General features: G+C 38.9%; 1 protein-coding gene across 10 annotated transcripts in view; it reads left to right on the top strand.

The window, feature by feature from the left end:
- ARMC8 (armadillo repeat containing 8) overlaps nt 1–18,869 on the top strand; it is a 526,273-nt gene that overhangs the window by 359,471 nt on the left and 147,933 nt on the right. For all 10 annotated transcript variants that reach the window (XM_069225737.1, XM_069225740.1, XM_069225739.1 and 7 more), the window contains exons 13-16: nt 6,998–7,080; nt 7,410–7,491; nt 13,571–13,657; nt 14,529–14,621. In XM_069225737.1, the coding sequence (XP_069081838.1) occupies nt 6,998–7,080; nt 7,410–7,491; nt 13,571–13,657; nt 14,529–14,621 (345 nt within the window). The remainder of the gene's footprint in view (nt 1–6,997; nt 7,081–7,409; nt 7,492–13,570; nt 13,658–14,528; nt 14,622–18,869) is intronic.

The following is an 18,869-nucleotide window of genomic DNA, read 5'->3' as shown; positions in this document are numbered from 1 at the left end:
ACATTTCTCAGAATTTAGTGGAGAGGACACCATATATCATTTGTGTCTTTATGGATGGATCATAATAAAGTAAATATCTTTTTAGAAGGGATATCTGTATGTTGTTTACACTGTGACAAACTGGCACGAATGACATGAAATGTTTTATTGTTTGCCAAAAGTGTATCAAAGTACTTCATGTGATCAGTTTTTGCAGATTTCTTTGTAAACACGTGTGCTTTGCAAATCATATCAAACTTGCATATGTTTTGTTCAAAATGAAAAAAATATAAAAACAAAAAACAAAAAATCAATAGCAGATGATTGCATATCATAGAATAACGGACATTATAAGCAAGTACATTCTGACAGTACTGTACTCAATACCAGAGTTCTCCCACTTTCAGAGAATTAATAATCAGTTAATTTAAAGGTTGTATATGTGGACAGCCCCTACCATTATTGCCAATGTTGCTATCCCTTCTAGTTAATGCGTTTTCTGACATGCAGACAGCAGTGGAAACCCTCCTTGAATAGAACACATCAACAAAACCTGATGATCCTCTCGGAATCCACTTGGCTATGTAAACCAATATTTTCATATACAAGATATGATCTAGGCAAGGGTCAAGGTGGAATATTTTAATACGTGCCCTGGTAACTGTTAGTTGCAGGGAAAAATTGTATAAAAGATTTATAGTTTTAGATACACATTTATTTCCTAATCTATGCATGTTTTTGTTAGTTGAATAATGCTAAAATGGGAAACTCTTAACTTTTTTTTGACCTTAGTCTTTTATACTATAAAATATTACAATGTGAATAATTCATATATATACATTATTGGGTATACATAACACTAAAATAAAGTACTGTTTTGTTTTTATGTAACAAAAGTCCATAGAGTTTGGATTCACAAGAGATCCTGGTTAAATCAATGTTGAGGCCTTAACCGTTTGAAAAATATTATCCTGCTTCACGTACAAGGGAAATCAATAGGCAGCACCTCATAAAATACTGTTTCATTTTATATAACAAAAACAGACATAGGTAAACAAATGTTAGTTACATCAGACTGCGTATTTATGAACATATTATTCCTCCTACCCATCATTAAACTTGAAGATCATTGATACATTCTTTTCAAGTCACACCTCACAGTTAGCTGCTTGTGTCTCAGGTAGTCACTGTGTGCCCCTCTTTTTCTTTGAGTACCAGAGAAAAAAATCACTAGTGTTTCTTTTGTTAGATGATCACAAGGGATTGGTCATTTTCTTATTTCTTATACACTTGTTGAAGCCCAGAGCAACCACATATTGAAAAGAAACTAATTAGTCATTGAAATTCCAAAAAGGTAAATCAACAAAGTTGGTTAAGTATTGCAGTAAAAAAAGTCATGCTTTTAGTGATTTATTCCTATTTAATGGCAATTTCTTTAAAAAGGGCTGAACAGTGTCTTAAAATATGTGCACAGTTTCAGCAGCTACTCATGTTACTTGTCATACAAGGTCCAATATTTATTACTTTTGACGCTTATGCAGGTTCTGGTATTTTTAAGATCATTTTGCTCAGGAACCAAGATAATTGTTTCTTTGTGTTTTAATGTAGATGATGTATGTACTCTAAATATATTGTACTATTGTGTGTGTGATTTCAGTTTCATTCTAGAATTATCAAATGAATTCCCAGTTTCAAGGTTATATTTTCTGTTGTTTCTTGAAATTTCTATAATGTCCATTTTTCACAGAGTGTTTTGTATGGTGTTAACTTGTTGATACACTTCTCCCATTTTAGTTGATTGGGAAACAGAAATACAGAAAGTCAGTAATTTGACCAGGAATGTGCTCTGGGTTAAATTGGAAAATGTGGAATAATAAATGGTCTCCTGACTTCATAGTTTATCATTGATTGCTCATGTCTTCACCTCTGTTTATGTCCTTCCCCTTATCTTAACCATTCTTCACACTCTGTGAATTCATTTGATTCTTCTATTATGTAAGTAAATGCTCATGGCTATGATGCATTGAGGAGTGAAATAGGAACAGCAGAAATTGAAGATGTTTTGTTTAGGACCATTGGTCCTTGGTTTATCTATTGTATCTAATCAAGTCTTTTAGGTTTTTAGTATGAAAATGAGGTATCATAGCTCATTACCAACACATTGAAGCTTATTTTACAGAATTAACATTCCATTTAGTAATCCTGGATCAAGGTGCACCTCGAAAAACACATTGTATGTTTTTTAACTAGTGGTTTACCAAAAACATCAAGACGTGCACTTCTTTATGCTTTTTGTACATTCACCTGTTATCATGTGTTTAACTTTTGTTCTCTTTATTATATATATATATATATATATATGTATGTATGTCTGGTTCCGTTAGCTAGCAATCAACCACTTGCCTGAGTACATCCAGCAGTGCTCATACATTTTCTGGTTTGTGGACCTATGGGGCATGCTAGGGAATGTAGTAGTTTATCATGCCGCAATCCCATATATGTTTTTGACTTGTCTAAGTTTCATGGGAACAAGTCAGGATTCATTCTTTTTTTTTTTTTCTTTCAAGCACTAATTTGACAGTGAGCATTTCAGTTAATGCTTTCTAAGGAGCAACATTTGAGTTTAAGTGCAGTACGTATTCATCATTGTTTAATGTCTGTTAAAAAAAAAGACAGCTACCAAACGATAAGAAAGAACATAGTACATGCTGCTATCATTTAATTGAATTCCTGTTTACCCCATTTTCTCTTTTGTTCTATACATGATGCTTGGATTGTTGTACACTGAAAACCAACTCAATGTGCCTAAGCATATTATTTGTTACGAAATCTAAGGACCTTGCCTTTTATGCATTTTCTTTAAAAATATAAAATAGGTGTGTCTTACGAAAGTCATTCTGAACTGTTTGAGATTTATTCACAAAATAACAGAATTAGAAACTTACTGCATTTTTATGGTTTACTATTCAGTGCCTGTGGTTGTGATGGGACTCAACACCACTCAGCAGGTTTTGTTTTATGTGACACAGACAATGTTGCTTTGCCCAAAATCACACACTAATGTTATCAAATATTTGAGGCAGGAGTAGAGCTCATGTTTCAAGGTCTAAGAGCAGCATTTTTGCCTCATTTTAAATATTTTGTTCTAGGTTGGTAAAGACTTGCTGTTCTGCACTTCGTAGCTTTTTTTGTGAAAGAGTTTAACGCTACATTCCAAGACATTGGTCAATCATCTTCGGATCTATATTTCTCTCTGCTCTTCCCTTTCTGAATTATTCATAAATTTGTTTCTGTGCCTGACTTCATAGTCAGGGAACGTGAAAAAAGTATCAGAAAGGAAACATTGTTCAAAGAAATAAAACATGTCCATTTAAATCATGGGAGAGGAGTTGAACATGTATGTATTCAACAGAATAGCTGGCTTTCATGGTTCTTTTCACTGACTAGCTTCCACAGCCATTTTGTGTTTGCCCATATTTACCCTTTCATTTGTGTAACAGTTTAAGTGTACACCCAACATTCCCCCTATGTTTTCAATGTAAAATGTTATGGTAGTATTTCAAATGATAGTGCTTAGTTTGAAAATTGTCTACGTTTGCTTATGGCAAATGAGATGGCAATAGTGTCCTGTCATGACTTTAATGTGTTTACCAAGACAGTAGGATTGTTTAAAACATTGCAGAACTGCAGTACATTTACACCTAAACTTAATGGAAGATTTTGTAGAATTTTAAAAAACGAGTATAATGTAGTTATTTGTGTGTTTGTCAATGTCTAGATTTATAGAGTGATTTAAAAAAAAAATATGTTGTGTTATGGTGAAATTTAATACCAAATAAATATTTAATGTATATGTGCTCTGTCACATTTTAAACTGGATATTTCAGATTGTGGTAGAGCTATGGAAACACATTTCCATTGAAATTGTATTAATTGAAAATCATCTGAGAATTTCTCTTCATCTGGATATTAACCTACCCCTGCCGTCCAGGACAAGTGAGAAAGGCTGATCCTTCTTTAATGGCACTCTTTATCATTTGCAAGAAGCAAGACTTGGGTCACTTTGAAAGTTCACTTTAGTATTCTCCACACCAAAAATAAAATGGATCAATTGTATTGGTATGGTGGCTGTAAGGGGGTCCTTGCCTGTTTCTGTAAACAAATTCACTGTGGATTTCTTTCTCATGTAAGAACATTTTTCAAACTCAAATCACTTGTGTAATTGCTACTGCTGAATTCCTGCTTGTTTGATCACCCTCTGAAGTTGCAATATATTTGAAGCTAAGACCTTGAGACTAGTGTTGCTCTGGTAATGCCAACAGAGTCTAGAGTGAAGGCTAGCCATTACCCTCCTCTGTACAGAAATACAGTTGTGCTACGCTCTGTCTGCATGGATCACTGGTATTGTTAGGATCCACCATTGTTTCCTATAGAGTTCCAGTTGTGACTTTTATTTGACATACCCACACCATGCTGGTACCTAGCTTACATTTAGGCTCTAATTTATTGTCACTCAGTCTAGGAAAAACCATTGATTTCAATGTACTTGCTCATTTCTTTTCCTATCCGCAGGTAATTTAATCTATAGTTAAATTACTTATTTGCAACTTCTATTGTTTTGTTTTCATTTTCTTTACCGTTAGATTGCTTCACAGTTTCTTGTAATGTATATTTGGTTTCTTGTATTGTATATTTGTACTTGATACCCAGTTCGTAAAGTGATGGTAGAGTCTGCATCCTTACCAAGCATCCTTGATAAGTTCTGCAATGGTTAGCCAGGCCCCCGCACTTAGGAAAGCTTTGCAATTGTACGTAATGTTAAAAAGGTAGCACTCTGCTTTACACACCATGAAGAAAATATCTGAAAAATACCATTAAAAGAGAACATAAAATTGAAATATAAATTTTATGCAGGTACCAAATATGGATAGGCTGACCATCTGTGCAGTGTAACAGAGTAGCAATGAGCTGCAATGTTTAAGTAGGTTTAGGCTTTGATAACCCCCACACGTTTTACCTTAAAATTATTTTATTCTTTGTGTGGCTTTAACTTCGGCATTCATAACAAATATATATCCAACTTTCAGTTTCCTGTTATTCAGAGACCACATGCTATGAAAATAATATTACAAAAGGCTGTGGTCACTAGATATTACTGTAAGATTGGCAAAGCAGTTTTGCTTTGCCACATTATTGTGTACGGAAAAACCAAAAGGCACAGGTATGGCAACTTATATTATTAAATATTGGTGAGGGCTTGAAGACATTTAGAACCCCATAGGACGGTAACAAAATCATTCCTGTAACAATAGATTATCTGCAAGGCTGTTGACCAGGGGTCGTAAAGGTAACTGTATAAAATACTGTTGTTTAAAAGAACAAAGCTTAGTATTGCCTCAGTCATTGTCTTGACTGAAGTAATCAAAGGTACAGACTGTAACAGGCTGTTCGGTAAATTAGAATGTCAACCTAAGTTAAGTTTGAGTTGGGTTATGCCCACTCTTCCCAGCAGTGTTGCTGCAAAGCTCGAGTTATTTTTAAATTTATAATCTGTTTCACACACATTGGTATTATATTTACATTTACATCCAACTCTTCTTCTTTTTCACCCTTATGGGACTGCTCATTTACCTTATGAAAGGACTGGATGCTGGAGACAAGCCATATCAGTGTAAAAACCATTTATTCGAGGTCGGGTACACAGCACAACTCTGTCCCACCCCTTCTTTCCACACTTTACACCACTTATGCAGGTTGTCAGTCTGTTCTGATATTTGGTAAGGGCTAAAAGGTATCCTTGTTTATTTCAATGGGCAGATCCATTATAAACACGTATTGTTCTTTGCAGTGGTTTGATAGCTTTGGACATGCTTGGTGTATTTTCTTGGATTTGTTGTTAAGCAGCCTCTTCTTTCACAGTAGTGCAATGACCAGTCCTCCAAATCCAATATTTTAAACTAAACATGCCTTGCATCTATGTACACACAACATCTTGTCTTCAAATGATTTTAGAAGATAAGCTAGTGTAGCCATAAGCGAAGTAAGTGGAAAGTAATCCATTTGCTACACTCCACTATTTAGTGCTTGTCCAAAAACTAAAGGTCTTTCTAGGACTTCACCTAGCTTGTATTGGGAATCTGAAAAATAAACATTTCCATAGTGGTCCCATTTCATCTCCCAAGACTTCAAAATGAATCATGCCTGTCTCATTGTGGATCTGCTTCAGTCATCCTGCAGGGACTTCCTGCTGGCCCTAGTTGAAATCTCAAGGGGCAGTTGCTCAATCTGTCTTGTACCTCGGTGTAAGCAGTTTCTCAATACCGGTTTAAGCCTTTGCTCTTCTCCTTACTAATTCCCTGTAAGTAGAAAAATAATACCTAGCAGAAATTAGGAAATGTACTAGGCATAATGTTCCTGCCAGATGGGGCTCAAGGGAACCTGTTGTAATGGTGAGGAATCATTACTTACCAGTATTAACTTGAGTACACTTATTCTGTAGACTCCCTTCTATTCCAGTGCCTACCCACCATACAATGTCTTGCTGCTGCCAAGATACAAATGAATTCAAGGTGGTCTCCTTATATCCAGATGGATGTCATGCACAACAAATGTAACTAGTGTGCATCATAACACTTAAACTGCTGAGGTGCAGTTTCTACTCTAGCCACACTGTGGCAGAGAATTCCCAACACCTGGTAACAGAAGGGAGCCAATGGGCAAGAATACTTTAGTTACCACTGGTGAGTAACCTTTCCTTTTTAACTTGTGATTTGCCCTGCTGTCACATAAGTAACCATGTATATATATATTTTGGCATGGTCAGGTTTAATGTTATTGATTTTCTGACAGCTGATCTAGACAAGCAGCAGTGAGATAACAAATTGACTTGTTAAGTGCAGTATTTATGGCTTTTATAAAAGACCAGACCTAAAGAAAACTGGCATATACAAGCATTGATGAGTAGAGCTTGTTGCCTCCCTTGTTGTTATTTATGCAACATTAACCCTTTTTCCCCCAGATCATTGAGACTGAGAATATGATGGACCGAATTGTGAATGGCTTGTCTGAGTCTAGTATCAAGGTGCGGTTAGCTGCAGTCAGGTATGAGTTTATAATATCAATACAAATTATTTTCCTGTCTAACTCAGTGCCCCTTCTATTACCCGATCCTTTCATATGAACCCATTCCTTCCTGGTCTCTCTTAAAATGAGCAAATTCCCTTTATACTCAAGTGCTTTACACCCAACATATAAGAAAATGTGCCCTAAAATTAAGATTATGACCCAAAGAGGCTTATACTGACCGTATTTACTCCAAAGTATTTATTTAAAAGAATACTTTAGTAGTAGTAAGTGTGTAAATTACCACCCTCCTAACACAGACTGGGTGCTGAATTGTTTTAGGGATCTAATAGATTCTTTCTTTATAGATGTTTACACAGTTTATCACGGTCTGTGCAGCAGCTCAGGACCAGTTTCCAGGACCATGCAGTATGGAAGCCTTTAATGAAGGTGAGAATGGAACATAAAATCATTGCTGTGTGAAGTTATACTATTATATGTTACATGTTGTGTTAGAAAAACCTTTTGCAAAGGTAAAACCCAGGGAGGTTACCCAGAAACAACAAACATGGAGTCTGCACACAAGAAACAATGCTTTTTAGTCAATTAAGTTGGAACAAATATAGAGGATGCTTATTAGGGATGAACAGAATTCAGTAATTAAAATCAGAAAGCCACACGCCCTTCAGTTTACTGAGCAATGGTTGAAAAGGTGAGGAAATCATGTTCTGGGAAGATGAAGAGAGAGAAGATTAATTTTTGATGACCGAAAGGAGTGAGGGGGAGACCAAATTCACCTTTGACTGCTTGATTTATTTTCTATTGTGCTGGTGAAATCAGTACCTTGTAACAGTGGTTGCAGGTCGTGGTCACAGACATTCATTTGTTGGGAGTATTATTTTTCATCAACAGGCTTTGCCTCTGAGCAAGAGAGAGGCTGTCAAAAAAGGAAGAAGGGGTGAGAGATCGATAAACAGTGACCTAGGGAGAAAGCCCAGATTTAAAAAGAACGTGCAAGATTGAGGAAAACAGACTGAAGATTAGGGTGATGGAAGCAACTCTTGGCAGTCTTGGTATTCAGAACCCTGTATTTATTCGATACACTAGCAGGCTCCTAAAAAATGCTTTGTAGCCCTGGGTATATTCATATTTTTTGGGAGTGAAAGGTGCTTGGGGTGGCATGGTTGATAAAGAGGTTTGATCAACAGTGACAGAATGCACACATTTAGCACAGCATTTGTGCAGGAAATCCCCTCTCATTATTTTGTCTGATAGAAATCTGCAGTCCTGAAGTCTTTAGGCTCTACTCACCCATGATATCTTCATAGCTCAGATCCAGCCAGTGCTAATATGCTAAGAGAAAGAGCACCTCCAAGGAGTTTCCTCTTTTCAAAGCCAATCTACCTTAAAATTCAACATTTGTGTGATATCTGCTGCTGCAACAGAAACTCATGCTTATTGAAAGACCGATAAGAACTTTTATTATTACTTGTTGCTACTTTGTGTCTTTTCTCCCAGGGAGTGTTTTAAAGCCTCAGCTCTACAGAGACATGATAAAGGCTCTTCGAGGTCTGCCTCTGGAAAGCTGAATGAGAGAAAAGTTGTCAATTGTTTTGCGGTATGATTAAGATCCAAAAGCATGTAAAGAGTCTCTTTAAGCACTTTTCATTGTCGTTGGGCTGACAAATATATGTATTACTCAGATCCTCAGTGTATTGCATCAACAACTTACACATGCGAGAGGATTGCAGCAATTCCAGCGTTTCTCTGAAACCTCAGATGGACAGTGCAGAAAAGCTTGTGTTTGTAGTTATGGGAACATGTTTCTCTAGTGAAGAATCAGTTATGGTGCACTTATTTCAGCCACCGCGCATTTTTAGAGGGAGAAGATATCGAGACTTAGAAAGTGTTGCAGTTCCAGTGTGACGCTTTGAACCAGTGTTTCTTTCTTGGCTTGCTGAGCGGGTGGCTGGTGGAGAAGCTCAGTGTGTTATATTGTGACAATGGATTGGGGCATCCAGCCAAATCTTCAGTTTTGGATATTGGAGTTCCGTTTCTTTAAGCCCACTTAGTGGGTAACCACAGTCATGCACTCACCTCATGCTGCTATAAAATTGACCAATAGCTTTGTATTGCCTCATATATATGTCCGAATAAAACAAGAGACAGTTCTGGCAATAAGGGATAATGTGTGTAATGGTGAGAACTCACAGGTTCTTTAAAAGTCATAGGGCAGTATCACATATTAATTTCTCTTGGGGGATGGATTATGCTCCAAGGATGTTGACTGGAATGCTAAGTTTCACTCCATCAAACACGGGAAGCAACAAAAATGACCAAAGCTTGGTATGGTCTCAGCCAGTGTCTAGTTCGAATTAATGCATGATAGAGATTATAACTTCCTTCATCCATCTTTCAGCTCCACATCCTCCTTTCAGGGTGTTCAGTAAACTAGTACATCAAACTAAGGTTGGAATTGGTTTATGACTCTCTTTCCAGTAGTGTTGCATGGAAACAACATGTTGGTTATGGATATATTACATGAGAAGTTAGCTGTGTCGTATTTTTTTTTCTTTTATCTGTGATATGGACAGTTTTAACAAAGGTTAATTAATGCAGTATGTGGCAAAATAACACATTGTTTTCTAATTCTTAGAGCAATACATGTTAGCCCACATTCAATCCAAGCTAGACCATGAGAACTTGCTCGGCTGAACTATATTTGTAAAATAATCATTTGATAGGGGTATTAAAGTCATGGAGAATTTGGCCGTCCTAATTAATTGAGAGCTAGTATTGGCATGCCACGTCTTTTAAATGCGAATCCTTATTTCAGGAATTTCTTTATAACTGTAATGTTATCCTGAAAATGTGTAGCCAGCTGATTCCAAAGGACTTTAGATGACATTGTTGTATTTATTTAGGGTAGTAGAATTAAGGATCTCATGCAATTTGGAAGCTCGCAAAAGCCTTTTGTACTATTTTGCTCTAGTGTGTGGCCAATGGCAGATATATAATTTAAGTTTTGTGTGTGTAAAAGGGTTGCACTTTAAGTTGACAATTATGCCTTAGTAATTTTGATTTAGCAGGTGCACTGGAGAACTACTACAGTGTCTTTTTTTGCAACATTTGATTACTTTTTTTTTTGTAGTAAGGATCTAATGTATTTCTATTACCAAGCCCATTATCCGCCAGTGTCAGGGCTGGCAGGGCAGGTAGTGCATTTATGACACGCTGTGATCTGCCAGGATAGGTCTCTGTTTTGTTTTGGTGTATTTGATTTTCTGAAGACCATACATTCAATTAGAGTGTTCACACCAATTCAAAAGTCAGTAATCTCTTTCAAAGATAAATGTTATTCTTCTATATCTGAAAGAGACTTCTAGTTGCAGATTCCTTACCCAAGTTGCAGAGTGTGGGGGTGGACTAGGCCGATCGCTGGCTTCCGGATCCACAGGGACGTTGGATCCCATGTCTGGTAGCTGGAGAGAAATGGACAAGGTTGGGCACCCCTTCCGTAGCCACAAGGGGGGCGAAAAATGGACTGAGGGAGGCGAGGAGCAGCTGTGAGGCCAAGCCGTATCCCAGGACTCCTTAAAGCTCTTGAGCGCTGAGTCCTTAGGCGATTGCTGGACATCCCCCAGAAAACCAGATGTCCGCAGCCAAGCTTGGCGCCTCAAGGCCACTGTCGATGCGACCGATGTGCATAGTGCGTCGTGTCCAGCCCACAATGAATTGTGAACTTGGCTGCATCTCTCCTGTCTGCAACAGCCTGGGAGAGAATGCCCCGGGCCTCCGCCGGGACCTGTAGCAACACCTGCGTGACTGTATCCCATAAAGTATGAGAATAGCGGCCCAAAGGGCATGCAGTGTTCGCAGACTTCAATGCCAGACTGGAGGAAAAGAATAACGTCTTCCCAAGTTGGTCCAGTCGTTTTCATTTTCTATTTGGGGTGCAGATGGGAATGCGCCAGGAGAGGAGGAAGCCTGGATGACCAAACTCTCAGGCGTGGGATGTTGGGTTAGGACTTTAGGGCCGTAAGTCGCAGATCTATGGCGGCAGGTGCTTTTCCTGTTAACAAGAGACCCTGTGCTGGGTTTAGACCACGTCCCCAGCAGGACATCAGTGAGGGCTTCATTGAAGGGCAAAAAGGGTTCAGACGTAGAAACCCCAGGCTGAAACACCTTAGTCAGTGGGTTAGTCCTGACAGCCGCCGAATGCAGCTCGAGTCTGAGGACCTCAGCTGCTCTTCTCACTACCACTGAATAGGAGGCTTCCTCCGTAGCTATGGTAGGTGGAGAAAGCTTGCCACCGTCAGTGGAGGTGTCCAGACCACTAGCTGTGCCCAATTCCTGAGCTCAGTCCATTTCAGGATCTTCTAGGTGGAATTGTAAAGGGTCCAGTGACCCCTCTATTCTCTCACCATACCTGTACCCATTGGCATAAGAGTCAGGATCCAATCTGGGGATCAAAGTCCCCCATCAAAGACTGAATCGACGTCGTGCGACATTGGTCCGGGTCAGAGTCGGGAATCAGAATGGAATCAATGTCGCTCATGGGCCCGACCAGCGTCGACATCCTTACTGGCGCTGGGGAAGGTCACAATGGCACTAACGGCTCAGCGCAGATCTGGAAATGGATCCTGGGATGCTCTGTGGACACAAGGCCACCGGCGCAGAACCCAAGGGGGCCCGTCTGACCTTACTGGGCCTGAAGGAGTCCCAGGAGGGCAGGACTGCACAAAAATGAGGAGCAAGGCCTCATAAAACCGTCTGAGTTGGGCCGGGGTGGCTCCTGCTTGTGGAAACTCTGGGAGGTGCAAAGCCAACCCAGAAACAGGCCCCAAAGACGGAGGCCTAGAGCATAGATGTTCCTCCCTCATTGCATCGTCTGAGTGACTGGGTGAAGTCAAAGAATGTTTCTTCTTCTTCAACTTCTTCTTGTGACCCGAATGTCTTGATGATTTGGAGAAGGACGAGGACGAGTGGTGATGGCTCCGCAAACGGTCTTTGGACCTTCCTCTCAAACGAGACCGGGAGCGTCGTGGAGCTGAGCACCAGGCCGCCTTGAGCTTTAGGGACCGCTCCCTCAAAGCCTTTGGGTTCATGGCCCGGCACTCAGAGCATGACTTCGGGTCATGGTCACACTCCAGACACCACATGCACACAAGGTGTGGTTCTGTCACTGACATCATGCAGTGACAGGAGTCACATGGCTTGAATATGGTCTTGCGGGAAGACATCTTGACGCACCAAGTGGCTCAAAAAACGATGAAAAAAATTCAGTCAGTCAAAAGGTGACTTAGGGTACCTCTTCTCCGGATCTGCACGTAGGCTGGCGCAGAAAGAAAAGAACTGATGTCAGTGCGCCGGGGGGGCACATAGATACGACCGCAACATCATTGTGGTGACCACGCTGCCAATGATGGGTGCATAGTTGACCAATGCCACCTGATGGCATGCAAGGGTACTGCTGGAAGAAAAATCTCCGGATCCAGTCTGACGCCTTGGGGAAATTCTATGGTAAGGAATCTGCAACCAGAATATGTCTCTACAAGATAATATGTTACTGAAGGTAAGTAGTGTACGTTTGCCCACTACCTCTCATTTTTGGGAGTACAGTTGTATGTTCAGTTTCAGGACACTGTCACCAGATGTCCAGGATGATTACAAGCTGTGCAAGGCTATCCATAAGTGAATCATGCATTTGGAAATCATTTCTAGACAGTATGTATGCACAGTATTTGCAAATGTTGTTTTGTCAGTAAGACTTTGTAAGTTATAATATGTCCTTTGTTACCACTTAATGGATTGTGAAAGGGAGTTTTAGTTTTGCGTGGTAGCATACCATAAAATATACAAATTGTGGTGTATTCAACCTCAATTCTGAACTATAAAATCATGTTTAATTGGGAGCTTAGTTGTATTTGAACTGGAATGGTGAATCACCACCACCAGCCATCCAGGTGCACAATGGCTTTTTGCTTACAATGGGAAATTAACCATTTCTTTGTGACAGGCCTTTACTTTCGAAAGCTATTTCTCATTTGTATGTGAGAGAAAAGTTGTAGAAATGATTCTTATTACCCAGAGAGCCTAACATTCAGTGACAAATTACTGTAAAGAAAGTCGATGCACATTAAAAAAACAGACAGGATAGAATTAAAGAGGTGTGTTTGGTTTGTGAATTGACAGCATTGTAGGTAATCAAGCAGTTTCCCTCAGAATAGAATTCTATAACAGTACTCCCCTTCCTCCAGCAGACTTTGAAAATGGAAGTTCTTTTTTATTAGGACATGTCAAAAATCTAGCTTACTGAATTGAGTGTGCTATGTCAGATTCTTATCCTAGAATCATTGCTGGGGAATTTAAGTAAACAAAGTCATCTATAGAAATGTCGTATTCATGAGAGCAGATGCAAAGTAGAAATGTGGGCTCAAGTTCTTTCTACTTTGTCCACCACAGACTGCGATAACCCAAGTCTTCCAGCCTAACGTAACCACACTCTTTCACACTTTTCGTGCTGCAGGTTTTGCAGAATGCCCCAGACGAGATCTTGGTTGTGGCCTCTTCTACTCTGTGCAACCTACTCCTTGAATTTTCTCCAAGCAAGGAGGTTTGTGCTATTTTTGTTTCCTTGTGTAGCACAATCTAACAATGATTTAGTTCCATGAAGCCCTGACAGTCCTATATCAAAAAGATTAAAAACGTATCTTTATTATTTTATTTACCTTATTTAGATACATCATAATGTTTAAAGACTCTCCAAACTCTAACAATATTGCTCAATTGCTGTTCTAATACCTTATTATGTATGCCACATTCATCATTGCAGTAAATAAAGATGATTTCTGCTTACCCTTTTGAGTTTAAAACTGTTTTGATTACTAAAACACCCTTGAGGTTCAGCTGTGTTTTGAAAGAATCAGACTCAGACAACAAGAAAATGTATTATGTAAGGAACATCCAATTACCTTGGCATTTGAAGGGCTGTACACCTTGTCCTTTATGTGTTGTTGAAGAAGATGGGTCCGGAAAGTGAGCTGGCTACCTTTTTAATGTTTAATGAGGTCCATATTTGGCAATAATAGTCTTTTTATAGGGAACAATAGGTTTCTGACAGAGGTCCACTTGACTCTGAATGGTGTGATTTTCCCTTTGATTGTTTCCCGAAACAGACTATGTTGTGGTAGATCTATAACCAGAACCTTCAGCTATCCAAAGAACAGCACTTCTTCACTTTAAAGAATAAGCTGCATTAACCTGCTCCCCTTGTGCTTAAGGAAAAGATCTCTGTCAGGAATGAGTTCCATACACTGTCTCTCCTGAGAAAGTGGATGTGTACAATAACATGGTCTTTTCTTCTCACATTGAATGATTAGGGCAAATATAAATACTTTGTGTCATAGAATGAACATCAAATGTGGGCTGCCATTATTTGCTTTAATGTTAAAATCACACAGTAAGAGTTTTGTATTCTTTTGCAGCCTATTTTGGAATCTGGAGCTATAGAACTACTGTGTAGTTTAACCCAGAGCGAGAACCCTGCACTTCGTGTAAATGGTATTTGGGCTTTAATGGTAAGTGATTGAAGATGTTGTGGTGCATTACATTTTATATTGTATGGCAGAGATTGATCTGGTTTGTAATTTATGGCTTCGTTATTTATACTCAAATGCATTCTCTGGTAGTACTAAAGAATGACATTTCCACCCTCTAGTGCTATTCAGTTTGTCAAATATGCAGTGAAGTAATCCCAATAACATATTACTTCATTTCTCGGCAATAACATCCATCCTACCAACAGGCAAGGCAAAATTTAATTTCCAGGAACATTTCTTGACTAGACTATTAATGTGACAATCATAGTTGTCAACCAGTCCTATGTTGTGAAGGCAGTTAATATCCTTAATCTGCAGTCACCATGTTGAAGGTTTTTCCAACTTTGTAACTTTTATCCATTCACATGTTTTTGATGTTCCTGGTTTTGTAGAAAGGTGTATGAATCTATGAGAGTTTGGGAAATGCAGCAAAACTAGTTGCAGGTTACTTTGTCTTCAGAAGGATAAATAAATTACAGACATATATTTGACACTGGCCACAGTAAAGGTTTTGGGGCTTTGTACATCTGTCAGTATATGTAGCAGCAAGCATACTAATTATGTTTTTCACACATGAACATAAGATGTGTTACTACCTGTAAATGTTAAATGAAAATTCCCATGAGCGTACTAAATGCATTCCGATTTTAGAAGGGTGGCCGGGGTTGTGGAAGAAGGTCGCATTTTACATATCTGGCATTTTATACCAGTGATCTCACTGTTGCTCTGCCTAAAGTGGAGTTGATGTCCTTCTGAAGATACTGGTTATTAATTCCCCACTGGCAGGATTTACAGACTATTCAGAACAGATAGTTGGGAAAATACCTTCAGTCACCATTGACACCTGTATGGTTGTTTTGGGATGTCAAAATGTGCATTATTCTTAGCATAGTAGTGGTCAACCATTGGAAAATCTATCCAAATATAAATTCCTACAGATGTTTTTGTTTAACTAAACTCTTTTGAAGATGAAGCCTCCTAAGGCTTGAAAATGTTTAGCATTATTAAGGTTGATCATAACCCTGATCATTTGCTTCAGATTCTTCTTAGGGCAGGGTGATGTAGAAAGTGGGTAAGACCTTTAATCAAAAATCTTAGTCCAGTGATGCACAAGGGTGAGTCCCAAAAACCAAGCATTGCATAGCCAAGGCATCTAGCTTGCACTGTGTAAAAAGCTGTGTGGAGAGTTAGCCTGGGAAAGCCACCTTAAGTCGAAGGGCTCTGGGTGTCATGTTGTATTAATTGTTGCATAATGTTCTTCATTTTCTGCATACACCCATCATTCTTTTTGAGGCTTCCTAGGTTTCATAGGTTTGTAACTGTTGAAGGTTTTTCTATATCATGATTATTAATTTATGCCAACAAGCTTTCTATTTATTGTAAGTTCAAATACTGTATTTTCTACGATCATATTTATTTGTTAATTGGCTGCTATTTTAATATCAGTATTGAAAGACCTTATGTGTAAAATGGGGAAATAATTCTCCTATGTTTTCTCTCATGTTAACATCATGAGTGGTGGTGGTGTTTTTCTCATAGGGGTTTTGAAAATCATTATACATAAAACTCCTGGCTGTTTCCCATCTGCATTCAGGCATTCGACTAATGCGGTCTACCTCTTATGATAGCAAGTCTTTTCAGTCCCAATTAGTACTTGAAAGCATTGAATACAAAGGGAATTTATTTTATATATTTTGCTGTCGCTGTTTATATTTACCTTTTGCTTATTTATAACTGCTACATTTAATTCAATATCTGTTATAGTAGTTGTATTTATGATGTGTATGAGATCAGCTCCAAAAACTCGTATAAAATAATGCTTCATATTTCTTGTCTGCTCATTGATGAAACGGCAAATGAACTCTCTTTAAACCCCGTGTCTCTAAGCGGTACTCTGGTATTACTTTTATGTTCCAAATACTGATGTTCTCTGGGTAACTTCAGTAACGTAACGCTTCATGAAACCTGTCTCCCTATTTTGAATGATAAGTAGGGGTGTATATATATACACACACACACACACCTTAGGGCCAAGGGAAATCTACTGATTTTGGTGAGGATTGACCTATGACATGCAAGATAGGCTCGTGTTTGTGAGCTTACAATGTGAATATTCTGGCTTTTTGTTTTGAAAGGAACTACTTTAATTCAAAGCCGTAATGTCAGCTGCACTGTGTGCCTATCCATAAATGGCCACTGATGTGTTCATCACGAGTGCTTCTAACAGATAACTAAAGCTGTTTGTAGCGAGAAGCTAGTGATATTTCTGGATGAAATAGGAAATAGATGCTTTAAAAAAGATATGTGCCCCTGATGGGCTGTGTGATCATTAAAGTCTCCCTCCATGTCTTGAGGTGAAGGAAGATGGTGACATGTTCAGCCATGTTGATGTGAATTGTATGCTGCTTGTGCAATAGATTGATTGCGACAGCCAGTCTGCAAAATGAGAGGGAGCCTCTACCCTATTACGTGATGCTTTTCCGCTTATAGCATGAGTTATAGGAAGTTCTTAGTATAGCATTGGAGCACAGGAGAAACACACACACATTATGAGGGAGCAGCTCCCCGCAAGGACACCTTTGAGGACTACATAAATGTCATAAACCACCAATATTAGAATGCAAGGCTTGTTGGCTGTGAGTCAAGTGAAAGACATGAAAGCAGAGGTGAAAAACATCTTAGCCATTATTTTTGCTATTGCACATGTTTTGCCCTGAGCCGAACCCTCAGGGGAGCACTTTCTGCCATTCAAAATTATTACTTTTCAACCACTCCTAAGAAAACTTGTAGAAAGTGTAATGTTCCTCAATAATATTCCAGGACTGGAGTTGTAAAACTAAATACGCCTTCTGCAGTATTTAGGTAAAAGTTACTCTTTTTCCCCAAATATTCTAGAACTGGAGTTAGAATAGTACTTTTGACTGTTCAGTGTCCGCCGCACACAGTGCTGCCCTTAGAGCACAGTTTAGGGCACGAAATACTAACAAGCTGGATTATTGAGTCTTCCAAAGATGTAACACTAGCCATAATATTTAAGACTTGGGACTAGATTTAGAGTTTGCCGGAGGGGGGTTTACTCCGTCACTAACGCGTCTGATTTCCCGTCTGCTGTATTACAATTCCATTAGAGCCTGTGGAACTTGTAATAAAGTGCGCCATGTTTGTGACGTAGTAAACCCTCTGCCAAACTCTAAATGAGGTCCTTAGTGTCTCTCACCAAGGGCTAGGAAGGAGGGAAATGCGAATGATAAAATAGTAATATTGATATAGAAGTAGGCTGGTTGTAAGTTCTTTAATTGATAGTCTCAAGAAAACAGAAATAGCTTGATTTCCTCGGTAATCACAGCAACTAACTGCTAGTGCACTTTGAGTGTTTCTCATTGCGATAGCACATAATTATACTTAAGCAGACGAAACATCACCATGTACAAATTAACCATATCTTCAGCATATCTCCATGAAGGGCAGGGCTCTGTAACAACAAAACTAATTAACTACTCAGCAGCAGGATCTCCTTGAGCCTCCGAAATGCTGCATTATTTGATCAACATGCACACCATAAAGGAGAGTCAGACAGTGATTTAATTCTAACACCCTATCATAGCAGCTCCTGTCAATCCACTATACCATAAGGATTTTTAATTGTTCAGATAATCTTTGACTGTGTTTGGGCTAGTAAGCATGAATATATCCCTTCCCTCACCCACCACCCTGTCTTTAGCACAAAGCCATGCTGGAAACTATTGAAAGGCTGCTTTGCTTAGAACAAAAACAATTTCTTCACCAAACGCCATTCTTATTCTTTTATACTAAAGTAGTGAGACTTAGGTCTGTGAATGTTTGGCTTCTCCCTTCATTATGTTTCTTTTTTTCAGATGTCCTGGGTACACATTCTGTCTGTTGTTGGTTAATCAGATCTCCCAGAATTGTTACCTTCCTCTGTAGGGCCCCTTTTTGGTAAATGTACCTCTTTGGGAACCGACACTGGATACTTTTCCTCTTCTTGAAAAAACACTGCCTCTGCTTTCAATTCTTCACCAACTGCCTGTGCCTTCAGACCAAAACTCTGACTTGAGCTGTTTGTGCCTCTTTTTCATGATGTTTCACTTTCGTCTCCTAGTGGAAAATAGTAGCCAAAGCGCAGTGGACACATTTTTGGTAACATTGGTTATTTACTTCTCTTTCTGAGAGCACTCCAGATGAGTGAATCTACAGTCCAGATTACTT

The sequence above is a fragment of the Pleurodeles waltl genome, chromosome 3_1 (genome assembly GCF_031143425.1).
Source record: "Pleurodeles waltl isolate 20211129_DDA chromosome 3_1, aPleWal1.hap1.20221129, whole genome shotgun sequence".
NCBI lineage: Eukaryota > Metazoa > Chordata > Amphibia > Caudata > Salamandridae > Pleurodeles > Pleurodeles waltl.
This window is presented reverse-complemented; position numbering and strand designations above follow the sequence as displayed.